The 18833-nt window shown below is 42.6% G+C and overlaps 1 protein-coding gene across 1 annotated transcript in view; it reads right to left on the reverse strand.

The window, feature by feature from the left end:
• Positions 1-18833, reverse strand: part of LOC104082090 (armadillo repeat protein deleted in velo-cardio-facial syndrome-like) — a 53339-nt gene that overhangs the window by 15106 nt on the left and 19400 nt on the right. Inside the window, exons 5-6 of the mRNA XM_009585070.1 lie at positions 1546-1673; positions 452-602 (exon numbers count right to left, since the gene is read on the reverse strand). Of these exons, the coding sequence (XP_009583365.1) occupies positions 452-602; positions 1546-1673 (279 nt within the window). The remainder of the gene's footprint in view (positions 1-451; positions 603-1545; positions 1674-18833) is intronic.

An 18833-nucleotide genomic window follows, 5' to 3' on the forward strand; every position in this document is an offset into this window, starting at 1 on the left:
AAAAGGGACAACTTTAGAGCCCACTGCGCTTCCCCAGGTTAGCTCAGCATGCCAAGGGCAAGATTCCCAATCTAAATAGCAGGCCTAAGGAGCAACGTCTCTGTAACCACCGTGTGCCATTAGGAGCACAAGTGCCATGCCAACCAGAGCTAAGGAAGAGACAAGAAACCTCTTAACTCACCCACTCCTCTGCACACACTCCCCTCTCCTGCAAAAATCTACATCTGTTTTTACTCTCGAGTTAGAGATTTCCCCTCAAACCATGGCTTGATAGAACGGGCTGGAAATACACTCTGAGATGACAGCCCTCCACTCGGCGGCTACAGAGTAATCTTAGATAGCGCGGATGGAAACTGCATACAAAACGAATCCTCAGCACAAATGACAGAAAATGCGAGGTCTCTCGAGGGTATCCAAGATCCTAGTCTGGTTAGAAAAGTTCAGAAGATACCTATAAGATCTTTATTGCGACGATCCATGGAAAGGTTTCTCAGGGCAATTGACACAGCCCTCACAACCTTGTCGGAGTCGGACTGGAGCAGCTCCACAAGTACTGGTAAGCCTCTCTCCTTCCGCACTGTTGCACGGATGTACGTGGACCACTGATCAGAACACACAAGGGAAAAGAAACAACACAAAGTATCGTGAGTTCATATACCTGCCCTTTCCTTGCCCCTGGCATTTCTTTCAGTGCTGTAATTCATTTTTTTTCCTGCAAAGACTAGTTAGGTTTTGTGTGCTGATGCATTTGTAACTTAACCCATCATTAAAGTTCATCAAGCACCAAGGAAGAAAGGATGTAGAAGTTCATCCTACAGCTTAGCAAGCTGCTGGGGAAAGAGGACAGAAGGAAGGAGCATCATCTGCCAGCATCTGTTCTGTACACACCTCAGTGTGAACACACATCCCTCTGGATTAGGAAAAAAGAGGTCATTTGGAGGGAACAGCAAAGCATCCAAAGCATCTGTTATCTTCCCCCACCTCCAATTTCATGCTTTTATTCTGTTTCATGATTGATTTTAAAATAAACTATATTCAAGACAGCTGTGAAACACCACCCTGCTGATCCTCAGGCTGCTGATCAGTCCCACTTTGCCATGTGGTCCTAGAAGTGATCAGGCATACCTTTGAGAGAACTGCCTGATTAGTGCTGGGGATGCTTTGATACCAGAGGACACTTTGGAGTGCAGTTTCTTGAGCAATCTGACAATCCAATGAATTAAGTATTCGGGACACTTAATTATTTAACAACAGGCTTTTCTGAACGGATGAAGCAATGGTTAAGTGGTTTAAGTAGTAAAACCTGCTCATGGTTAAATAGTCACGAGCGCAGGGACACTTCCACTACATAAACACCATCTGTCTGGAAGACGCAAAACATCTTAAGTGGGCAAATAAGATGGAAATAATTGATTTGGAGTTCCCACCTCCTTCCTTTTTAAAGGAAATGTAAATGCACAAAATAACAGCAAACTTATAACGGGACATAGCTTTGTTTACTTACACAAAGGAAACAAAAGAGACTAAACAGAAGACTGCACTCACCGTCCAGTTGCCAGCACTGAGATTCTGCAAAGCCCCTGCTGCAGCTTCCAGAGTGTTGAAGTTCTGACTTTCGGTGAGGATGGAGAGGTACAGTCGGACCACATCTGGCTGGTACAGTAATTCAAAGCCTGCAGGTGAGGGAAGAGGAAAACAAAAGCCAGAGAAGTAGAGAAGGCAGTGTAAGAATAAACACATAACATACCTTTATTTAATCACATATGAGAACAGCCAAGAGAAAGCGACACCACAGAAGGAAGGGCTTCTGCCATGTCCAGGACATTTTATCCACAGCTGCTGAAAATGGTGCACACAGGAACTCATGCACAGGACATTCACCTGGGCTGAAGGTTCCTTTGCTTGTCTTAAGGTTGACAATTCTTTCTGAAATCTGTGCTATGCTATATACTGCCTAGCAGGCTGAGTATATGTGTGTAATAACAAGGTGACAAGAGACATTTTTTGTCTGCAACAATTCTTACTTTGCATCTCTAGATTGGGTTACAAATTTACCTTGCACTCCTGTTTTCATTCAAATCTATCTCAGTACCTTTACAGACACAAACAACAGGGCCAAAGAGAGCAAGCTACACAATCGTATCAGCCACCCCCTTCTCACACCTAGGTGACAAAAGAAAGATGCAAGATGTCAAAGTGACTAGAATCCCCAACTGGCAGGGGCAGGAAGAAATGCTGTCTCCAGTTCAAATATTAGGTAGAGAAATACACCAGCACCGTACCACACTGGGAGACTGCGACAGATACACACGTTAACTAAATATCCCCAGAGTCACTGGATCAGTTTTGCCGTTCAAGCACGACAGGAATGAGAACTATGCCCAGCTCTGCCACAGATTTCCTTTTGTGATGCTGAGTAACTGACAGTAGCATCTGTGTCTTGACTTCTTCATCCAAAGTATTAGGATTTATCCATCTACCCATATTAAAAAGGGGATCTTAGGCAAGAACTTCATCATTCCAAGTTGTTGCATATTTTAAAGCCATTTTTACCTATCTCTCTTCACTAAGTATGGCACGACACACTGCATCGATGAGGGAAGAGTATGCAAGCATCCAGTTAAAGGACTTGCCAGACAAACACCATCTCAAAGATCATGGTGCTGTTCAGATTATGTGAACAAAAAACTAAATCCCCTGAAGTGTTTTGGTGAGTGCAGGAAGACACAAGCAACCTGTGGTCAACATAGACTCATCTGCAGTCACTGTAGCTGGAAGATATTTTTGGATTGGTAGCTTTTGGGGTGTTTGCAATAAATACAGTTAAATACCTAGGGAAGGATTTTTGGAAAAAACGTGACATGAAAGAAAGCATAAAGGTGTGAATAAGCTTGGGCAAAGAGGAAATTTGAAGCTTGTTTTGAGGAGAAGATTTTTTTTTTTTATTTGTACGCATGAAAAGAATGTTTTTCAGATAACAAGATGCTGTCCTAGAAGTGTAGCATAATTCAAAGCAGGTTTTCCACTAGCAAGACAGGAAACCTACAAACACAAATCACTCCCTCTCTCCAGTACTTTCTCTTCAAAATCACCCATCTCTCATATACATATTTTTCAGCACATATCACAGATTATCGTATTTCAGACATCTCAGATCAAACCTAGAAGCAAGAAAACTAAACAATGCTATCCTATCAAGGGGATATCCTATTAATTTTTTAAAATTCTCTGTTGCTAAAGGCTTTCTGAAATTAAAGCCTTATATTTCAAATCTAACTGTTTCTCCGTATTTTTCATACTGGTTATTGCTGTGGGACTATGTGAGTCAAGATCTCAGCACTCAATACTTTAAACCTTGTATAACACTAGCCATAAACACAGGCCATGCTAACCCCCTAGATACACAGGGCTTACTTATCCCATTGAAAGCAAGAAAACACGCTTCATCAGCCAAGGGTTTCTTTGCTCCATACCAAAAATCTGACCGATGCACGAGGATCCATGAGCTCCCATGTGCTGGCTCATGCTTTCCCTGCTCAGCTTCTCACACGCATCCCAGCACGCTTGCATTCTTCTCAAATGACTGGTAGTTAACCTGCTCCATGTCTGTGACTGGTTTTAATGCCACCACTTGCTTGCTACATGACACCCTACAGGTATGTGCAAGCCGCAACAGATGGCAATCCCCAACGGCATCCTGCCAATCCATACCACTTACTTTCCTCTTCTCCAATGTCCTCTCCTTGCGTTGGGATCACTGCCCTCTATATTGAATGCTGAGAAAAAACGTAGTTACTTAATACATGAAGCATGAACAGTTGTACAGCTTTCCTCCATTCCTCAAATAAGTTTGTGATTATCTGACTCCAATACGACCTTCATATCACCTTTTTCCTCTGCCACTTCACAAGGTGAATTGGCAATCTAAGAACTCCTCAAAAAAAACACCGCTGCCTGATAAGCGTGCAGTATTCCTTTCCTGAACACTAATACTTTAAAAATCTCTTGGGATAGCTTACTGGAATTTTGACACTGTTATCTTTTACGGAAGCTTTGCCGAAATGTAAATCAGATCAGCAAAAGAGATGAAGGCAGGTTCATTAACAGATAATATTCATACAGAACATTTACCGCTTCTGTAAGAGAGCTCAGACTTGCCTGTGGTTGAATAGTATGCAATTTTTCAGCCAGCCTCCTCTGACGGCTTTGTTTTAAAGTGGCTAGTTATAATTTTGGCATACTTGGAAACAGCCCCACACATTCACCCTCTCCTGTTATTTAAGCGCAGTCTATAATGTGCCCTTTCTGTCAGTCTCTACGTTCCTTTTTGGCTGGACACCCTTCCTTCTTTGCAGCACCTCACTGTGTATGAATACTAAGATGCAACAACCCTCTCACCTCTGCTTACCTCCTGCGGACAGAGCTGCATTCCAGTCACACACCTCCCACCCGCTTTCTGTCATTACTTCTCTTCATGCATGAAAGCCTCTCCTTTTTCCTGCTTACTAATGTAAAAGCATCTCAAAAATGTCTTCACCTTCTCTCTTCAGTAATTCACAGCATTTCCTCTACCAATTACCAGTACATTTCTGCTTTGGGGCATAACCCCTTAGCCAGTTTGGTCGATGATTCTCACCTCACTCCACACATCCCCACTTTCCAATGACATTTATGCCTCTGCCCCACTAGCATCTGTTTTAAACAGAGTTATCAAGTGCTACGCACTGTACATGAAACTCTGTCCTCCCTCATGTCTTCCCCCCGCTCCCCTCAACTGCTGCGTGCTTCCAGCACTGCAGCACTTCTGTGTCAGCCTGGCTATGCCAGAAAAAGGCAGGCAGGAGTTGCTAAAACAAAGTATTATGAATGCCCCTCATGGATGGCTGCTCATTAGCAGAGACAAGAACCTAATAGCAAGAAAGTTACTGCTGCACCGGAGGGTTTTTCCCTCGTTGACAGCAAGCTGACACTTTTCATAAGCATTATAGTCCTTTAAAAAGAAACAAACAAGTTTTATATTTTCTCCATCTGCCTCCCGTCCTAATGAATCCAGCTCTGCTATTTATAGGATGCAGTTTGTCTGAATTATTATAAATTTCCTTCCAGTGTTGTGTGGAGGCCTTGCACATTTTTCCATGAAGCACTTCAAGCACGTTCCTGGGAAGCACAGCTGGTCTCACCTCCATTAAGCACCTGCTTCTCTTCAAAACTGATTTCCTTAATTTCAAGATCATCTTAATTATTTTTTTCAGGTAATGCTACTTTTGTGCAATATACACCTAATTGCTTATATCCATTTTTTAAATGGAAATGAGAAAAGAGGGTCATTAGTGATAGGTAATACATAAAACGAGAAAAACATCCGTTGTTTTTCTTTTTCTTTAAGAAGCTGTTTTAATTATAGCCCAGATTCAGCACTGCCCTTAAAAAGATAATTTCTCCCAGAACAAATGAGACTTTTCCATCGGTTACGGATTTGTGCTGAGTTGCAATCTACACTGTTTCCTCCTGGAAAAGCATGAGGGTAAGTCATTTATTGCTTTTTTTCACTGCAGAAAGCAAAGTAAACAAGTTCACTATATTAGCTTTTGCCTTGTAGAGAAACAGAAAATGCCTTGGACGCTGATGTCATTGTGAGTGTCAGACATTTTAAAGCATCTAAGCATTGCCTGGAGCTCATGGCATGGATGTGTATACAGAGGAAGATCTTCCACATCATCTTCACCAACATGCTGTCGTCTCATCTTTCTGAAAAGAGGAAGGTGAGCTTCTTTGCAGCAGAGTTGCTCAAAATTGGCAAATGGATTCATTCTATGTGAAGTTCACACTACCAGGAGGTGCCAAATGGATTATCCTTTATTTGCCCACAAAATGGTGATAGCACAGACAGCAATTTCAATCTTGAACAGAAAACACCTGAGGAATTAACTGGGGGTGATTAGCCATCTCAATCCATTCAACCCTCAATCCCTGTGCTGAGAATGATGCAGCAGTTCCTGGATTATCTCCTCCACAAACCTATTTGCTTTCATTTGGCAATGCTGATCCTGTGCCTATACTTAGCTACATTCTGGCAATAACATAAAATACTGCACCAGGTGCCTATCTCTGATACGCCAGCTTAATCCCAAATTCGAACAACTCTCTTTGGAGCAAGGTTGCCAAAGCTATTTCCCTTCACCACCCATCCCATTTAGGATTTATTCTCCCCCTACAGGCATGGGAAATTATACACATGTGGATACTGGTCAGATGAGGGTTCTCCTACTGCTGTAGCAGAAATGTGCTGCTTCATTTTCTACCCCTACAAAAAACTCTGGGTTGCTGTTTAAAGAGAGAGGCAATTTCATTTCATGCCAGAGGAAGGATGCTGGCAACACTGCAGGAAAAATGAAAAAACCCCTAGCCCTAGGGAAAAAAAAAGATCACTAAAATGAACTCTCATAGCTATTCATTCTTGCAGTATCCACAGGCATGGTTCGGACCACTTTTGAAGCGAATTTCCCACTTACTGCACTTTGGTTCCCAACACAGAGAAGCGGCAGCACCACCTGGACTCCTTTTGGAATGAACTAAACCAAGAGAAGCACTCCAGGACCACACCGAGGGTGTGCTGACCGGGAATGGAAATTCAAGGGCTGATCTGCCCGTACCTAGCCACTCCACTCGCTAACGCGGCCATCCGCTGCGCCGGCTAACGCCGCGCGCAAGATGTGACAGCTACCGGCAGATGGAGCGAGAGGAGCCCAAACTGCAACTTCTCCGCAAGGTCATGTACTAACAGCCTTAGTAGAGTAAGAAAGCAGCTCCCTAAGCAACTAAGAAGCTATGAGCCAGAAGAAAGGGGGGAAAAAAAAAAAAAAAGAAAGAAAAAAGAAAAAAAAAAAGTAGAGAGTCATGTCAGTAAAAGAAAGGAACAATGTGATTCTGCAAGAAAGAAAAGCTCCACAGATCTTGGACTCCTGCCCTCTGCCGACAACAGGCTGGTAACTTCATTACGGCCTGTGTAGTTCATTGTTTGCAAGTTAAACAGTTGTAAACCAGAGTTCAGAATTATTTGCTACAGACGTGTTTTCAGAACATGTACACAGCAAATCAGTCCAGCAGTTCAGCCCTCCCCTTCCAGGAACGCCTCACCCCGCAGTACGGTTTTGTAATAGATGACATGAAAAACCCCATAGAAGGCGGGGGGGGGAGGCAGCTGGTTACTTTTATAAAAACAGTAATCAGATCCTTAAAAAAACCCATCCATCAGCTCGATTCCATCTGTATGCTGTGCTTCAGCACCCGGTGCACAAAGCAGCTTGAATGCCAACATAAACTTGCAAGATTCTTCTAATTGAAAGGCTTAACAGTAGCAAAAACGCAGCCAGCTCCAAAAGAGCCAAACACTTTGGCATAATCGATGGAGAATACAGCTCGATGGAGATACATGTAGAATACTGAGTGTCATACAACAGAGGCATAGCAAACTTCTGCAATGAATGAAGAAATAATAGGTGGAAAGTTCTGAATAGTCCCTATAGCTTTCCCTTCAAGGTACAGTACAAGTCAAGACAGGTATTATGCTTACTGCAGAGATTCAATCAAGAATGCAGCATCCACCACTGAGCAGGAGCTCTGAAGACAGACAGAGCAGCCCTGGAATAGTATTGAAAAGAACAACCAGAATAGTATGGGACACATAAGACTCAAATCAGGCTTGAGGAAATACTTAAGAGGAGTTTTTCTATTTAGAAAAGGAACATCATAGCGTGTGACCTTTCCAACTAATCTACTAAGTCACACACAAGTTCTAAAATTACGTAAACTCTTCCCAGTTTACCACGTACTCCCACAATGAAAGAAGCAATGGCACGCTAGTTAAAAGGGGAAGCAAGCAATCCCCCACCCCAAAGGATGTAACAGGAATGTTAGCAGCACTACCAAGCGTGGAGGTATGCAAAAAAACAACACAAGGAGCTAGGCTGATTGCAGGGAAGACAGAAAGGCAGCAAGGAAAGGAAACGGGAGGGCAAGGCAGTGCAGGAGAAACAAGGATGCCTGGGAAAGCAAACTGTCTTTTACTGTTTCTATTATTCTTTACATTTCCCAAGCTCCACAAGCCGCCATCAAAGTAACTTCTCTTACAGAGTGTGCTTTCTAAGAGGTTGGTTATATTCCACTTCATATCCAAACAACATGCAATTCAAGAAAGAGATGGCTCAATGAAACACAACGCATTCCGACGTTGTGTGAGTTCCAGCACTTCTGTTTGCTGTGAGCAGACATTTTAAAGCTAATACAGTTTTCCCTTTCCAAAGGCCCTGCAAGCAGCGTTTCTCCCAACAGTGTTTGACACGCTGTCCAATAACAAAGGCTTTTTTCAAGCATATGCAGCTAAGTCTCTTGGCAACTGGAGATGTTCCGTTAACAACCTTCTCTCCTCTGTTCACTAATCAGTAGCGAAGGCTCTGGAGGACCAATACTTAATAAGGATCTGAACGTTGCTGCAGATAACTAGAGCACTACCCAAGCTATAGTTCAAAAGGGGAATGTGCTGTCCCTGCAGGCCTGTTACTGAAGGGCAGGAAATACCTGGCAGCCAGGCCGATGCGGAGGAGGGAGAGTTGCTAAAGGTCTCCACTGAAAGGGAGAGGAGGCACGCGGGTGGATTGCAGCACACTTAAGCATTTGTAGGTCACCTTTGGCAGTGGTTTTTGTTTGTTTTTGAGAAACACCATTGTTACAAGCAACAATGCTTTAGACCCAAAGTTAACATTAAGCCCTTTGGCTGAATGATTAAAATGGATGGTTCATGTAAATAGCTTCCTTTACCCCAGTCCCAGAAGACTTGCATCTGACCTTGGAGACTTTAAGTACAGTACATGAAATGTTAACACTTGCTCTCTTGCCAGTTTCTCTGATCCAAAGTTATTTTTATTTACTTCACAGTGATAACTGAATGCATTTTCTTTTAAAGGATAATCATGTTATTCCAAAAGCAAATCTGTTTTAAAATGCAATTTGTATCTAAAAATCAAACATTAAATAACATTCTCTCCCTCTCTCCCAGACACAGAACTCACTGGAGTCTCTGCTTTGCGAGCTACATATCAAACACGATCTGTTTGGAAGTACAGGTTCCCCTTTTCCAACAGCCAGCTTACCATGGTGTTTGCAAGCCCCCAGAACGCACTCCAGGCCCTGCATCACCACTGCAAAAGCTCAAAACGGGACTTGGTTCAAAATCCTGGCTCATATACGCAAGTGAATAGGAAACTAATTGGCAGCAAAAGTCTGCCAGCTCTGCAGAGTTTCACAGCGTGACATTGCTAGCTGTGCAAGGGTACTGTGCTCCTGGTAGCTCATAAGATAGGGGTGAACACTCTCTTGCCTAGAGAAATTCTGTGTCTGTGGTAGTCTTACCAGTTGTCATTTACTCTTGTCTCAACCACTCCGGTATTTTAAGACCAAGGACAGATTAGGCTTATCAGGCTGGTGATCTCACTGACAGTGGATCAATATGCTAGGAGAGCAGCAAGGCAAATGCTCCTAGATGTGGGCAGTCTTGCCTGCTGCCTCCAGGGAAGCTTCTTCCTGAAGCTTTCAGGTTGGACACACGCCTCCAACAGCTGATACCGAAAGGACACTGGGCACAGGGATGATGCGCGTTGCACTGGGGACTTCTTCAACAGACAGCAATTTGGCCCATGCATACAAGATCAATAATACCAAGCGTGTCATCGATCATGTTATGTTTCCCTGGGACGGAAAACTTGAATTTCCAGATGCTGTGTGCTACATATAACAGGAATATTAGAACAACAGTGGACAAGGTCAAATGTCCATGCTTATTCTTTTAGATCTCAGTGCTGCTGCTGCTACTATTGACCATAGGTGCTTCTGACACGTCTGTTCCTGTCTCTGCGAGGGTCCAGAATTACACGACTGACTTGTTTTCTTTCTCTTTCTGAAGGGACCCAGATGGTAGTAGATGAAAGGACCTTGGTGATCGCTCACATGCCCTGAGGGGTCTCTCCTTGTGCGTGGCACCAAACAGCTCCATTTTGTCACCCCTCCTTTTTCAGCCACAGATAGCAATTGCAAGGACTGCACAATCCCCACTAGAGATAAGAACATTGCCCAGACCATCTGGCTTGCCTGGCTTCCAGCATTTGGACCAGTTACACCAGTAGAAAATGCAGAAGCTCAGGGAGGTGTCAACTCACTGTCCTCAGAGCTGCAAGCACAAGCCAAGAACATGTGGGGACACCACAATAATCCAAATCCATAGCACTGCCAAAGATCATTCCCCATTTACAACTCTGGAAAGACACAGTGACGAGATCATACTACTGAAAGCCTCATTTGATACAAGCAGGTGTGAAAATGGACCCCTCTTCTTAATGGGGAAAGCTTTTAAATGGAGGAATCTCTGTGTTGGAACTTGCTTACTCTGTGCCTTGGTAGGGCTTGAATTCACTGCTTTTTGGAGCATATTGCAAGCCTTTTCCAGTTAGCTAAGCTTTCCCAAAGGAACAAAAGGAATGGAGAGATGGTCTGGCAAAGCTAATGAGGATTGGGAACTTGAGGAAAATTATTACTTTTCACATTATATAAACAAATGTGGTTTTACAACTGTACATTCATGTATACATGCCAGAACATGTGTGTTTTCAGGGACTTTTCCTTAAACTGAAAAAACCAAAGCCAGCTAAAAGCATTTTCCTTACAAAACCCACATCCAGCTCAGGAAACATGCTACTGCTTTCCGATCATCGCTGCCACATGATGCAGCTGAACAGACCTGAGATCTAAGACACTCTTTTCACTGCCATTACTAGTGCAGATGCCTAATTGTCCAGCCCAACCATCAAAAGGTTTGAGCTTGCTGTATAAAAATGTGTTTATTAAAGGGAGAGATACTGAGTGATTCCCTGAAGGAAAGCCCATTTTAAAAAAAAAAAAAACAACAAACCCACACTGCAGCTATGTCCAGTAATAAAATATAATGCGTTGCTGTTAGTATCTTATCAACAAGTCCAAAAGCCTCATAACACAAAAATGTCTCAGAACTAGAGTCATCACTGAAAATCAACAGCATTGTTAAGGGACTCCTTCCTTTGACTCGTGGCTGCCTGGACCTAAGCGTTTTCTTTCCTCTCATCTTTTGTGTGTGTTTAACTAAGGATCATGTGTTCCAAATTGCCCTTTTTTGGCCTCAAGCCCCTGTAAAACTCAGCTTTGCAGTTCCAGATGCCAACCAGCTGCTTTGACTCCAGGAAGCTAACGAGCTTTTAGCTTCCTCCCAGCTCAGTAGTAGAAACCTGTCTGCAGAGAAAAGCTTACTGCAAAAGGAATCACGCATTAGTCCTTGGCTCCAAATGCCACTTAAGTAAATTTATTTTATTAAAAAGATTCTGACATTACTCAGAACTGTTTAGATGCTGAACAGCTTTATAAAGTTACCGTCAGAAAACCCCAGCAGGTAGGGAAGCACAGAAAAGGGAAAGAAATACTACAGAAGACAGCTGCAAGGCAAAATAAAAAAACCTACATGGTAATACTTATTTAGTTAAAATATCCACACACCCCGAGACATTAAGTACTGAGTTATGCAGGAAAGATGGAAAAAGCATAGAAAACTCTTTCTCACCTCTGCAGACCTCTTAAGCATCTTCTTTCCCATCTCCAAGAGAGACTGTAGGAAATGCACTGGATCATGAGGCTGGGTACGGTCCCACTAAGTGCCCTCCCCTGCTATATGACTTATACAGGACACAGTAGGCCAGTAAATGAAAGCTCATATGGGGCTGTGGAGTGGTAGAGAGGCCACAGTGCTACACAGTGCAAAGCTGTAAGATCCACCATCAGGTGGGAACCAGCTGTCAGACTGGAGAGTTCTGCGCTTACCCACCCGCGAGGTAGGATTGCAGAGCTGGCAGCTAAGGAAACCAGCAACCAGCCATTTTGACAGCCTGGCTGGCGTCGGCGTCGTGGGGAGGATTGCAGCGAGTGGCCACTTCTTTGCTTGGACGCAGCAGCCACACTCCTCCAGACCTCCACAGATGTTGTTTCCCTCCACCAGGCCTGTGGTGAGTCAAGGTGTGGGGGGACCCACAGCACCTTGTGGGATCAGCCCTTCTCTGTTCCGGGTGCTGGCACTGAATCTTAACCAGCAAGGCAAAACCAAAACCTCCATCACTCGGGAATTTACAGAAACGGGATTGCTTTGTCAGGTGTGGGACTACGGGGGTTTCCACTGACTGCGCTTCAGAACACCGTCCTGCTGCTGAGGGACTTTCTGCTCTGGTTCGAAAGCCCGCACACTCCTGACAAGCGTCTGGATGTATCAGCAACGGGCGCTGCTTAGAGCTGCGACAGACAAGGATCGACAGACAGTATTTCCACTTGGGCTGGCACCTGTCAGGTTCTCCCCTTTGCAGCCTGTCTGAGTTTTATCTTCAGTGCCAAGGGAAAAAAAACTTCAAGAAAAAACCCAAAATCTTTCAGAGCTCACACACACTGAACTACGCTTGGAAGCCAATTTGAAAGCTTCTTTCTGGGTTACTCATGCTTCACCGAGTCAACTTATACTTCCACTTCTCATCGTGATTTTTATAAAGTCTCACAAATGGTCATAAGCCATTACACAAGTATTTGGTTATTCATATCAATTCAGTTGCTTGTTAGAGGCCAGTCTGCTTAAGGCAGTGAAGGGCAGCAGAACTCCACAGCTTGAATTCCTCAAATAGGAAGGAAGAATAAATCTGTCTATTCTCCAGTGGATCTACCCTCATGGAAACATCAAACACTTCAAAATACTTCCCAGTAGGAAGGAAATATTTGGATTTAAACAACTAGCCTGTTTTGGGGAAAGGTTATCAGAATCCAAGCTGAGAAGAAGCTAACAGGTCCAGTCTCAGCCTAGAGAAATGAAAGGTCAGTGATTCCTAATCACCGGGACTGGTACCGGAAGCCTGTTTGGTTCATTACAGGCAGGGTCCTGCAATCTTGCCTTTGTAAGCGTTTTATAAGCAAGTGCCATATGGAAAGATTCCCTCACTTTATTAAATAATTTATTATACGCAAACCCAAACACTTCCTCCAATCCTGTTTGTGTCCTGAAATTGCTAATTAGTTCCTGCTACAGTTTCCAAAGTCAAAAGCGTGTTTCAATTCCTCTCTCCATTTCATGAAAGCTGCCACACGCACCCAAAGGCAGCCCAGTGCCTCTAATCTGTCTCAATTACAGTCACTATGCTGCTGTCAGGCAATTTAAGTATCTCCCAAGCATCCAAGAAAAAGAATTTGATGTTTTCAATGTCAAATAAATGTCAAGCCAGAGTGGAAGCAGCATGAACTGAAGGTTTTCTTCAACTTCTCTAACAAAAAATGGGCCTTGCAGCCCAGGTTTTCAAGGTACATTATTTGGGTACTTAATTCTCATGGATTTCAGTATAAGCTAGAACAGAGGTTTTCCAACCCATCCTCAAAGCACTGTATTCAGGCAGGGGCTACAGATGGTGAGATGCAAAAGAAGATGCTGCTGCTCCTCCCTCATTTGAATTGGGATGCACTGGGATGTATCACATTGAAGGTGTGAAGGGGAACTGTCCTCCTTTCTGCCAACCATTCTCTGCAGCTTTTTAGAAAAACAGGAGAGTTTCTATTAAATGTAAATATGTCTGCTGCTTGATGCACTGACTGAATATCTGATAATCACAGGCAGAACTGATCCAAAACCAGCTTTGCCCATAGAATTATAGGTTTCCTGGAAACACGGATCTTGCTATAAAACTTAAATTTGGACGAAAATGTGAGATAAGACAACATGATCTAGAGAGAAATAGCTCTCTAAAGTCTTAGCTGTCCAAACACACACACATTTTACAACCACAAATAAATCTATTTGCAATTTAAAAAAAAAAAAAAAAAAAGAAAAAAGATTAGGGCCCCAGCTTGTAGCAATGAATGAGATGCTTAGTTGAAATTAATAGAGAAAGCACATAGACATTTTTCAAGAGGCAACAGGGGAACATTACACAGCATCCAACTGCAGCCTGGCCCCATCTTTATCATCCTACAGGCATGGCCTGCATTCACAAACCACCAGAAAGTCATATGAGAAATTTTACAACAAAGCCACAGCAGACACTACCTCCAAGCAACTCTAACAGCTTCTTTGAAACCACTTCATCACCGTTAAAATAGTGAAAAGATCCCTAACCCAACAGCCACTTTGTTTAGGACAGTTTTCATTTTCAATGCAGCTTTCTTATGGTAATATTACACAATTAAAAGTGGAGCTTAAAACTACCCATGTAAAAGATTCTAAGCAGAAGCTGACATTTACTGTGGAGGTTGTTCATGCCTATAGAAAACTCTGAAAAGGTCAGCATAAGTGTAAATAAGGAGAGATACTTCCTCAAGAGTATCGAAATTTCCACCATGTTACAACCTATATCCATTTCTAATCGTTCATATATGCAAGGCAGTGTTATGAATGCCCTGATGGCTCCTCATGGGCCATCCGAGTCCATAGCTGGATCTAGAAATAGGCCTCCAGGCTGCGGTGAGGGGAGCGGCACCAAATTTTAAGTGTTTCAGGGAAGCTGGGATCCAGCCACACAGAAAACTGCCAATACAGTTTAATTTCAATGCTTGCTTTCAGCAAGCAGGTGTGTAGGATTTGGAGAGGACTTGCTTTTTAGGATTTAACCATTAAGCAAAACCTTGTAGAACTGCCCAAATCTAAGTCACGCATGCCTTTACCAAGTCTTAAGTTTTAGACACTAGCACTAACCTGAAGGGAAGCACTCTCCTGGAAGCAGTGCTCATGTAATTGAATAAATGGGATTAGGTCTCATGCTCCTAACAGCCACACTTTTTCATTCCTTGAGAAATCCCAAACACGCTGCAATGCAACTAACACCTCAGTCAACCTTGACACTTCTCATCTCTCCTCTTACACATCTGCAAGTTGTCTTTTGTGCTCTGCAGTGATCACTAGCACATTTTATGACTCAATGTGCAAAGTATCCCCAAAAGGGGAGTGGGTAAACTGCATTTGCAAGGAATGCAGACTTCCAGTTTCCTAAGTGTTTAAAGGTCATGGGGGACACTCCAGCCAAGGCGGATCCTTTCTCTAGATCTTATTCTTGTCCCCTCATATCTTGAATGAGTTTTTGGAGATGCTTTTCTTGCTCATTCTTTTTAAGCTCTCAGCAGGACAAGATGCAATTACATGCTCAATCATGATTACAGATTTGCTGGTTGTGATTTTAGAGTCTCAGAACAAAACTCATTAGATTAAATACTCTTCCTGGCTTTGTATGAGAGGGACAAGAAGAGCTGATGTTTCCAAATGGAGTGGGCTTGCTACCTGGCTTGTTAGCATGAGCCAGCAAAAAAGATATTGCTTTAGGAATCAGGAAACCTCATCTTATTCCCAGCTCTGCCACTGAAATGCCATGTAACTGCACAACTCACTTCAGCAGTCCGTGTCCCCCTTTCCCCTCCCACTCTATTTCTGTCTTGCTTATCTGGACGTGGCCTGTTCAAGTAGACTGTCACAGCGTGTCAGGCACTTACACTTTACTGAGGCTACTGTAAAAAAGAATACGAAGTTGCTCTAACTGTCTCCTACAAAAGCAACAATATATTTGGTAAAGCAAGCAGAACTGGACATGAGGGTGGAATGATTGCTCTTCGCATATCCTCCCTCCAGATAAGCCTGAATCGTGGTCTATTCCTTAACAGACAAATAACGTTTCATGCTATTACAGACTTCCAATTTTCCCTATGACCAAGACACAGAAAATTCCGGGCTGAAACTAATGGTCTGAGAGGCAGAAATAAAAATGCTCTCCTTTCTACCGCATACTGACCAATGTTCACACTGATCACCTGAAAATGCCTGGGTCAGCAATCAAGCTCTCAGTGGGTTCAGAGCAACGAACAGTTGGATTGACATTGCTTTATAAACCATGCAGAGGTAAGATTCCCTCCCCTCCAGGTGACAGGCAAATTTAAGTGCCTGCTTTACAATGTAAAATGCCTGCCTCTCAGTTCAAGGTCTTTTTTTTTCAATCCACAGTTAGAGGTATATGGCTTATTAAGTCATATCATTCCCCTGTCATGTTGGAGAAGGGGGGAGATTTTAAGCCTGTGCAGAGCACTCAGGGTTATAGAAACAAATACGGCTTTATATTGCAGCTTTCACATTCAAGATATTTCAAAGTGGTTTACGAAGTAATGAGTCAGATAATAGAACCGCAGCAGCTGTGTAGGTAAACGCACTAGCAATTAATGCTGAGAATACTAAGTCTTAATTTTTTGATTCTCTTTATTTGCCTTTCTGCGACAACTGCAGCTTCAGTCTGACTAATGAGCATCAGTGACTTCTGCAATTTAGAATGCACAGGTTATCTGACATTCTAGTTTATTTTAATTTTCAGATTAACTTCATGATTAAAGCTCTCCATTAACTCCAATAAATACTGTTCAACCAAAAGTAGAAAAAATGCTAGACACCTTACTGCACATACCTCCTCTGTCTTGGCTGCATTGTAAGAAAGGCCTCCTTGCCTGATCTCTAGTACCTCAATTTGCAATTAGTTCAGAAACACACAATTATTTCATTTTTATTCCTCTTTCTCTCCCCCATCATTTGTGGTTACAGCCACACCCTCAAAGACTGATTAACGTAGTGTTGTGAGGACTCCACAATTTACTGTTCTGACACCAGAGAAAGTACATATTATAAGTAAAAATATATTTGTCTTTTAAAAAAGCCATACCTTGGGGAGGGAGGGCGGGGAATAAATTAAAAAAAAAAAAAATCAATCAATCAACCTGAGATCCAACAATTAAGATGCATTTTGCATATATTCTCCTTTCCCAGGTTCCATGGGCAAATGGGCTCTCTCATTCTTCTTCCCATTTGAGTCACCTAGCTAGGTGTCATGGATTAAGTTGTGTTCGAAAAACCTTGTCCCTAAAAAAAAAAGTGCTGTTTTTTTGCAGACAGACTGTTTTTGGCTGACTTTGTAATCAGTTAACAAGAGAGTCACACAGAACAACTAGGTTGAAAGAGAGTGTGGGAGGTCACTTGGGCCAGATTCCTGCTCAAAGCAGGCTCAGTGCTGAATTTAGACCAAGTTGCTTAAGGCTTTGTCCCATCAGATCTTGAAACCCTTCAATGATAGAGAACCCTTCAAAACATCTCTGGGGAACCTGTTCCAATGCTTAACTACGAGGCATTAGCCTGCATTTTTGTGGGCAAAAGAATACCAGGCAGGACAGCCAGAGTATCCCAGACAGATGCTTTAAATAAGATTCAAGAGATGTCTGTCTAGCGTTGAGTTTTGAAAGCATCTGAGTCACGTAGGCCTTCGAGAAAGCTATCCACATTCCTATTACTCCTAAAGGCACAGTCTTCATAACACTCACCCGCAGCTATAACTACTTCCTTTACTTATGCACACACTATTTCTGGAAATCTGGCAAGGGACTTAAATCAACATTACACCATTCTTCTGCCTCAGCTGTTCTGAAACTTTCTGCTGTTCTCTTAACTTGTCAAGCAGCTTTGTCAGCAGAATTTTGCTGTGGTACTTTTGATGGACAGTAGAGACAACCGTAGCTTTGTGCAACAAGGTTTTTGTAATTGATTTTGACATGAAATTTCATCTCTAAATTCCGACAGAAGCCAAATTCCCCTTTCTTGCATTTCACGACAATACTGACTAGTCGATGAGGACAACTTTCCGATTTGCACCCCTCTTCAAAGTATCATCTCATTTTATACTAAAAGGGGGGAAAAACTCTGAGCTTTCATTGTTGCTGTTTCTTAACCAAAACTGAGTAAGCGGTGGCATGGCAGAAATCTGACATAATGCAACAGTGATGGATGGAGTTTTTCACTGCAGTGACTAAGTCCCAAGACTGAGGCAGTTACAGTTATGTGGGATAAGCACCCCCCCCACCAACTCCTGCTTTTGTTCCTGGCAGACTTTCTTGGCACATTCTCATTTTATAAACAGTCCTTGAGCAGCATCTGTAAAATGAGCTATGCTCTGTAATAACAGGCATTCTATTTTAGAGTAACAATTAGAATTGCTTGTAGAATAGAAACGCTAAATGAGACATGCAAAAACATATATACAAACCAAAGGGTGGGGAAAGAGGAGTATTAACCATTCTTATCTGGGGCAAACAGTACAGAGAAGGCTGTGAAAAGAAAAAAAATGACTGACAACTATCACTTTCCAACATTAACTATTTTATGATCAGAAATGGTAGCCAAGTATAAAGGATATGAAAATCCAATCAGTGGTTGAAGGGTTAAGGTCCTGCATTGCCAGAGAGCACACATTGTTATAACTAAAGTAAATGTTGTAGCTGGGCTGTAAAACTTGCCAAGGTCTTGAGTTAGGTATTGATTTCCACATATACCTATCTATACAGAGCATTATAAATAATACAGTTGAACTTCTCTATAAAAATACACAAGTGTAATATGCATAGCAAGAATACAAAGCAATTCATAGTTATTACATATTCTCAAAATACTCTCTGCAAGATGAACTCCTCCATTCAGAAATATCCCACTGGGGCAAGACACTACTGTCCACCTTTAACAGAAATTATGTTTTTATTTAATTTTTCTATCACTGTGGTGCTAGCAACAGTTGTGATACACAATAATTCGGCAGAATTTTGCTGTTTTTACAGACATATCAAGTACACTCCGTCTGCACTGGTTATCACAGCAGCAATGAAAATACCAGTGATACTCTAGTGAAGGCAGTGGAAGTAGCAGACGCTTCATGAGTTCATTATAGCCC

The sequence above is a fragment of the Fulmarus glacialis genome, unplaced genomic scaffold (genome assembly GCF_000690835.1).
Source record: "Fulmarus glacialis isolate BGI_N327 unplaced genomic scaffold, ASM69083v1 scaffold16079, whole genome shotgun sequence".
Classification (NCBI taxonomy): domain Eukaryota; kingdom Metazoa; phylum Chordata; class Aves; order Procellariiformes; family Procellariidae; genus Fulmarus; species Fulmarus glacialis.